The sequence below is a fragment of the Portunus trituberculatus genome, chromosome 29 (genome assembly GCF_017591435.1).
Source record: "Portunus trituberculatus isolate SZX2019 chromosome 29, ASM1759143v1, whole genome shotgun sequence".
Lineage (NCBI taxonomy): Eukaryota > Metazoa > Arthropoda > Malacostraca > Decapoda > Portunidae > Portunus > Portunus trituberculatus.
Genome location: NC_059283.1, coordinates 7991012 through 7998511, shown reverse-complemented (window position 1 = coordinate 7998511; position 7500 = coordinate 7991012). Strand labels below are relative to the sequence as shown.

Sequence of the window (7500 nt, the reverse complement as noted above, 5' to 3'; positions counted from 1 at the left end):
AACACTATTTCGTTTTCTGTATGAAAGAAACCATGAATTCTACCGGACTATGCGATTTGGTGACTTAGTGCGTGTATGAGAGGCGTCATTGTATATGCTTGTATGATTCTTTTTATATTTGTCGGTGAAAACACGTATTTTATCACCTTTTTCGTGTATAAAAAACAGTTATTCACCAACCCGAACGCGGGTTGGTGGCTAGCAGTGGACGATGTGAGTGTTTTTTCAAGTACATTTCTTTGCAGATTTCTTTAGAAACACTTATTTTGTCACATATTTCGTTTACATTTGATGTATTTACATACATCAAATGCGGGTTGGCGACTAGCGCGACGTGTGGCGGCATTAAAAGTGCTGAGACAGAACACACCGGAACAACGCATGCGCTGAACACGAACTACTACAAGCAAGAGACACTCAAGACACAACCTTTTTAGTCACTCACTCGCCACCACAGCAAGAGAGAAGATAACCACCGCCTGACTATGGAACCCGACCAACCTCTGGACCTCATGACAACCTCGAATGGATTACGGGAGGCTGCATCACCGCTGACACACACCAGGCAGCTCCTACAACAGCCTGAGTGTAGCAGTAGAGTTCCTAAATGCGCACGGTGTAGAAATCACAATCGACACACGCCGCTAAGAGGACACAAACGCTACTGCCCCTTCAGGAGATGCGAGTGTCCGAGATGCCAGCTAACAGTGGACCGTCAGAAGATAATGGCCAGACAAGTGGCTCTCAGACGTGCACAGGAGCAAGACGAGGCACGGAGAGTCCTGCAGGATACGCTTCCGTTAGAATCCTCCTCAGTGACGCAGGATTTTGATTTAGAAGGATATAGGAGTGAAGAATCCGTGTCTCCTAGTTTTTCTACTGTCTCAACCACCAGCCCGCCGCCGCCGATGCTTCTGTCTCCTCTCCAGCGCCCACTACCGGAGTACTCACGCCAGGACCTCGCATCCTTACCCTTCCCAGCCTCCCATAGTAAGTGTGTGTGTGTGTGTGTGTGTGTGTGTGTGTGTGTGTGTTTCACTATGATCTGCTGCAGTCTCTGACGAGACAGCCAGACGTTACCCTACGGAACGAGCTCAGAGCTCATTATTTCCGATCTTCGGATAGGCCTGAGACCAGGCACACACCACACACCGGGACAACAAGGTCACAACTCCTCGATTTACATCCCGTACCTACTCACTGCTAGGTGAACAGGGACTACACGTGAAAGGAGACACACCCAAATATCTCCACCCGGCCGGGGAATCAAACCCCGGTCCTCTGGCTGTGTGTGTGTGTGTGTGTGTGTGTGTGTGTGTGTGTGTGTGTGTGTGTTCGGCTTTTCGCTGATGCACTGAATATTTTTCGAGTGTTTGTGCATTAGAAAGAGAGAGAGAGAGAGAGAGAGTGTGTGTGTGTGTGTGTGTGTGTGTGATTCACCTCGGTCGTCTGCTGGTCACCCAGCCAGTCTTCCCCATTACGGAGCGAGCTCAGAGCTCATAGACCGATCTTCGGGTAGGACTGAGACCACATCAACACACAACACACACCGGAAAGCGAGGCCACAACCCCTCGAGTTACATCCCGTACCTGTTTACTGCTAGGTGAACAGGGGCCACACATTAAGAGGCTTGCCCATTTGCCTCGCCGCTTACCGGGACTCGAACCCGGCCCTCTCGATTATGAGTCGAGCGTGCTAACCACTACACTACGCTGTGTGTGTGTGTGTGTGTGTGTGTGTGTGTGTGTGTGTGTGTGTGTGTGTGTGTGTGTGTGTGTGTGTGTGTGTGTGTGTGTGTGTGCGTGTGTGTGTGTGTGTGTGTGTGATGTGATTGATTCTCTCTCTCTCTCTCTCTCTCTCTCTCTCTCTCTCTCACACACACACACACACACACACACACACACACACACACGACAATAAAACAGCATAAAACAAGAATAGATAAGCTTCCCATTCAACATCCGGCAAGATAACGTTTTCTCTCACTAGCAATTCACACACTTTCTTTATCAGTGATTGGCGCTGTGCTTACTCACGTCTTCTCAATGCCAATCAGCTGATACGACACATCCATTCATGATTTGTAAAGTTAGACCGTTCATTCATATCTCTCTCTCTCTCTCTCTCTCTCTCTCTCTCTCTCTCTCTCTCTCTCTCTCTCTCTCTCTCTTCCCAGAAAAGAGAGAGAGAGAGAGAGAGAGAGAGAGAGAGAGAGAGAGAGAGAGAGAGAGAGAGAGGGAAAATTGAAGAGTCAGTTCCTGTTTCTTTATGTTATCAGGTGTTATTCCTTCCTTCCTTCCTCCTCCTCCTCCTCCTCCTCCTCCTCCTCCTCCTCCTCCTCCTCCTCCTCCTCCTCCTCCTCCTCTTACGCTTGTTCTGTGTTCGTTTGTGTTCATTAACCTCTTCAGTAGTGGAACGCATTTTTTACCATGAGTTTTGGGTATGATTGAAACATTTATTTGGATTAAGAAGGGTCTATGGAGGTCAGAAGATTAATGGCCAAACTCTTCACTATTCCAATCCCCCACATAAGTATCTGAAGCTGTGTAAAATCACCAAATAGCAAGCGGAATAAATATGAAAATGCGTCATGGTACTGAAGGGGTTTGATATTTTAGGTCACATTGTTAATCAAGTTTATTTCATAGTTATTTTTCTTTATTAATTTTATATTTCTTTTACAGGTGCCTCAGTTGACTGGTTACAACAACAACAGCAGCAGCAACAACTAAGACAGTCCTTCACATCTCCGTCTTTTCCTTCTCCTCTACCTCCTCCTTCATATCTCCCTTCTCTCCGTTCATCCATTTCACGTCCCTTTCCTTCCTTCTCCCTTTACGACCCACGCACTCTTCCATATATTCTGTCTCCCCTTTTGTACTCGCAGCACACCACCACCACCGCCACCGCCGCCACTTCGCCTTTATCTCGTCTCGCGGCCAAGAGCTCTCAGCCTGACGCCACCCGCTGCGCTGCCTGTGGTCTAGCCGTGTCAGAATTTGAGTTTTTGCACCACCGTTGTGATTCTTGAGATGGTCTCATTTTTCTACTTTGTCATTCTCTTTCGTTCGTCTTTTTTTTACATATCTTTTTTCTTGTGATTTTTTTTTTTATTCTTTTCTCTTTTCTCTCTCTTGTTCGTCGTTGTGATTTTTCTAGTATTCATCTCTCATATTTCTCCTTCCTAGTTTGTTTCTTTCCCTAGTCTTTTTTTTTTCACCATTCCACCTGCCTATTTATCTACTTCAGTCTGTCTTCCCCCTGTCCGTCTCTATATTTCCATTTCTCACCGATATATTTAGCCAAGCTGCATTTTGTTTATCCGTTTTTATAGTTCCAGTCATTCTCGTTCTCGTCGTCACTTCTTCACTCCTCCCAGCATTATTTCGAAGCTTTGATTAACTATATCAAAACATGATATCCCATACATCTATTGCCCAAACACGTATTCAGGAAAGCTTTCTTTGGTGTTTATTCTGAAACCTTTTGTGTTGTCAATGTGAGAGACGTTTAACACTAGACAGCTAAAGTAGACAGTAAAGTGTTATGAGCACTGGATGCTATGTAATAGAAGTAGTAGTAGTTGTTGTTATTGTAGTATTAATAAAAGGAGTAGGAGGAGGAGGAGGAGGAAGAGGAGTAGGAGTTCTAATACAGTCCTAATTAAGGGAATAAAAGAGAAATATCTGTACGTTTTCTTTCAGTGGTCTCTCTCTCTCTCTCTCTCTCTCTCTCTCTCTCTCTCTCTCTCTCTCTCTCTCTCTCTCTCTCTCTGTGTTGAATGTTCATAAATGATAACAGATGCAAGGAAAGAGAGATTATTATAGTTTAAACAATGAAAGCTTTACATTTGTGTGACTTTTTTGTAATAAGGTTTTGTAAGTTGTCAAAAACATAAATAAATAAAAAAAAGTAAGGTATAATTGATTGTATTGGAGAGAGAGAGAGAGAGAGAGAGAGAGAGAGAGAGAGAGAGAGAGAGAGAGAGAGAGAGAGAGTGGGGAGGATAAAGAGAATACGAACACGGCCACTATCGCTCTCTCTCTCTCTCTCTGAACGGAAAAATAAATAGTTATCTTACATATTTGATTGTGTGTACAAGGGAGAAGGTAAAGGAAGAATGAATAAGCTTATCTTGTTTTTGTTTTTATTTTTCCTTTTTATTCGTCATCGATTAATAATAATAATAATAATAATAATAATAATAATAATAATAATATACTACACGTCAGCTTGTCTTATAGCGGTGGTGCTGGTGCTGGCGGTGGTGATAGTGGTGGTGGTAGTGGTGGTGGTAGTGGTGGTGAAAGAAGCAGCAGCATCATACTTTTTGGTCATAGAAGAAGGAATAGGGACAGCCAGTGTGATACCGACTGCAGTCCTTCTCAGCTTTGCCTTGTGTTTCTGCCTCCGTATACTCTCCCATGTGTCGCGTACTCTTGCTGGGGCTGTAGAAATAATAGTTCTCGTATTAGCAGTAGTAGTAGTAGTAGTAGTAGTAGTAGTAGTAGTAGTAGTAGTAGTAGTAGTAGTAGTAGTAGTAGTAGTAGTAGTAGTAGTAGTAGTAGCAGTAGTAGTAGTAGTAGGAGAATAGGCACGTGTAAGATTTATAATTTCATGCTTGGTTGCTTATGGTTAACAAGATTACTTTGATAACAGAAAAAAAAAATCATATTGAAATCTCGGCTCATTATCTTTGTGGTCTTGGAAAACACACGTGGTGAGAGAGCAAAGCGTTTCAGAATACTCTAATTAAAGTTTCACGTGGTTTTAAGTATTTTTACAGCTATAGCGACAAATCAATGAGAGTTTTACATTATTAATAAGCCAAACTCTCTTAAAAATCCAGCTAATATTTTTTGCCATCTTGGAAAATAGTCGTGGTGAGAGCAAAATGTTTCAAAATAATCCAGTTGAACCTTCACTGGTTTTTAACTATTTTTACGGATGAACAGACAGATGAACGAGTTTTCTTCATTATCAAAAAGTCAAACTTTTTGAAACTGCAAATCATTTATGTGGTTTTGGAAAACAGTCGTGGTGAGAAAGCAAAGCGTTTTAAAAGACTGGTTGAAACTTCACGTGGTTTTAGCAGTATTTTTACGGATGTAAAGACAGATTAACGAGATTTCTACATTATTAAAAAGCCAAACTGGTTTAAAAACCTGGCCAGTCATTTCTGTGATCCTGGAAATAGTCGTGATGAGAGAGCAAAACGTTTCAAAAGACTTGATGAAGCTTTACGGGGTTTCAACAATATTTTTACAAATATAGCGACAGATTAACGAGATTTCCGTATTATTAGATAGCCAAACTCTCTTAAGAATCCGGCTTATCATTTCTGTGGTCTTGGAAAACAGTCATGGTGAGAGAACAAAGCATTTTATAATTCAACACACTAACTTAACTTACCTCAGCATGAGATGCAGAACCTCGCCAAGAAGACCAAGTTCCTCTATAGAGTAGTCCAGGTTGATCTCACAGATGGCTCTCAAAAGGCAGACTCTTCCATCAAGACCCGAGGAGCTGATGGTGTTCTCTGCCACGCGGTACACTTGTGATCTGAAGGAGGCGGTGAAGGAGAGAATGAGATGGAGGAGGAGGGAAGGAGAGGGTAGATGGGAAGGAGTCAAATATATGTATGTATATATGTTTAACCCCTTCAGTACCATGAAACGATTTCATATTTATTCTGTTATTCTATTTGGTGATTTTACACAGCTTCAGAAACTTGGTTAGGGATTAAAATAGTGAAGTCTCTGGCCATTAATCTGTCCTCCATAGACCCTTCCTAATGTAAGTCAGATCGTCCAATCATATCCAAAACTCAAGATAAAAATGCGTCCCAGTAATGAAGGGGTAAATAAGGTATTGAAATGCCTATATCTTGATCACCACTACGCTACTACTGCTACTGCTACTGCTACTGCTACTGCTACTGCTACTGCTACTGCTACTACTACTACTACTATTGTTACTAATACTACTGCTAGTACTGCTACTGCTACTGCTGCTGCTGCTGCTGCTACTGCTACTACTACTACTACTACTACTACTACTACTACTACTACTACTACTACTACTACTACTACTACTACTACTACTACTACTACCATTGCCATCTGCTCACCTGTCGCCCCCCTTGTGTTCTTCCTGGGGTGAGGCGTCGCGGGCCACCCTGTTTACGTATCCCCAGTTGTTTTTCAGATCAGTCAGTCCCAGCTCATCAAAATCGACTGAAAATAAACAAATGGGTAAATAAATGAAAGCAATTAGAATCTAAAGGACTTAAATCTATCGCTTTTGTTGATGCGTTTATGAATTTAGTTTCACAACTCGATAGGGGACACTTATAGACAATGAAATTTGTTGTTTGGTCCTTCTTTTGTGTTCTTTTGTATTCCTGGCACGTTATTACACCAGCAACCTGAGACTATAATATCCAAGACCATTGTTATTTAATTTTCCTTTGTGTTCCTTTGTATTCCTGTCACTCTACCACACTTACATCTAAAGGGAACGGATACAGCCATGGTGCCTGAGGCGGAGGAGGGGTCGCTACCCCCCATAGGAATAGACAAAGTCGGAGTTAAAAGGGCGACTGTTCCAACAGGCATCTTGAGGCGACCCTTCGGTGTAATGTAGAGCATTCCTGACTGGTGACCTGTCTCTGTGCTGGGAAGAGACGGATAAGGTTAGTTCCTGTCTCTCTCTCTCTCTCTTTCGTGGTAAGCAAAATAATTACAGTAGAGAGAGAGAGAGAGAGAGAGAGAGAGAGAGAGAGAGAGAGAGAGAGAGATCAGTTTTTTCTTTCTCAGATTAACGAGTGAATTAAAGCAGTCACAGAAGGTCACGTAGGAGGTCAAAGGAGGCGAGGTCATGTACTCACCTATTGTCTGTTGGAATGGCGGTGACCAGAGCACAGGTAGCCATCAGGACGACTGTCAGGCAAGAAGCACGACCACTCATCTTGTGCTGGTCAAACAAAGCGAGAACTTGTAATTATAACTTAGCTGTGTCCATGTTCAGTGGTATGTGTGGTGTGTTCTGGTGTGTTCCTGTGTACCCTGCTGGATTCTATTATGCTCTGGTGTGTCCTAATGTTTCGCTGTGTCCTGCTGTGTTTCTTGGTGTCCTGCTGTTTTCTGTCGTGTTTTTCTGCGTCTTGAGTAGTCAGGGGTGAGTCAATAGGGAGCTTTAAAAGAAGATTGGATAAGTTCATGGATGGGGAGGATAGATGGAATTAGATAACTTTCATCACGTGTAGGTCTGGCGGTCTCTTGCAGCTTCCCTCCTTTCTTATGTTCTTATGTTGTTATGATGTGTGCTGCTGTGTTGTGATGTGTTCTGGTGTATTTCTATGTGTCCTATCGTAATCTAACGTATCTTATGATAAATTCCATGTCTTTCTTTGCTATACTACAAACATTACATAATACAGTGCAGTAGATTTATTGTATATCGACTATACGGTTATTTAAGTTTTCATATTTACCGTA

General features: G+C 42.6%; 2 protein-coding genes across 2 annotated transcripts in view; one reads left to right on the top strand and one right to left on the bottom strand.

Annotated features, from left to right (window-relative positions):
- The first annotated feature begins 239 nt into the window (after positions 1–239).
- LOC123510592 (doublesex- and mab-3-related transcription factor 1-like) lies at positions 240–3032 on the top strand. The gene is made up of 3 exons (XM_045265873.1): positions 240–990; positions 2686–2693; positions 2889–3032. Exons 1-3 carry the CDS (start codon positions 486–488, stop codon positions 3030–3032), a joined length of 657 nt encoding a protein of 218 aa, XP_045121808.1. The 5' UTR covers positions 240–485.
- A 1102-nt stretch (positions 3033–4134) lies between these two features.
- The window catches only part of LOC123510415, a 3437-nt gene continuing 71 nt past the window's right edge, over positions 4135–7500 (bottom strand). Inside the window, exons 1-6 of the mRNA XM_045265589.1 lie at positions 7497–7500; positions 6891–6976; positions 6510–6676; positions 6132–6237; positions 5414–5563; positions 4135–4449 (exon numbers count right to left, since the gene is read on the bottom strand). The exon at positions 7497–7500 is cut by the window's right edge and continues 71 nt beyond it. Coding sequence (XP_045121524.1) covers positions 4323–4449; positions 5414–5563; positions 6132–6237; positions 6510–6676; positions 6891–6970 — 630 coding nt within the window. The 5' untranslated portion in view covers positions 6971–6976; positions 7497–7500 and the 3' untranslated portion in view covers positions 4135–4322. The remainder of the gene's footprint in view (positions 4450–5413; positions 5564–6131; positions 6238–6509; positions 6677–6890; positions 6977–7496) is intronic.

Bases quoted from the DNA above. Each gene is read 5' to 3' on its own strand.
- LOC123510592 (XM_045265873.1), top strand. From the start codon at position 486: ATGGAACCCGACCAACCTCTGGACCTCATGACAACCTCGAATGGATTA.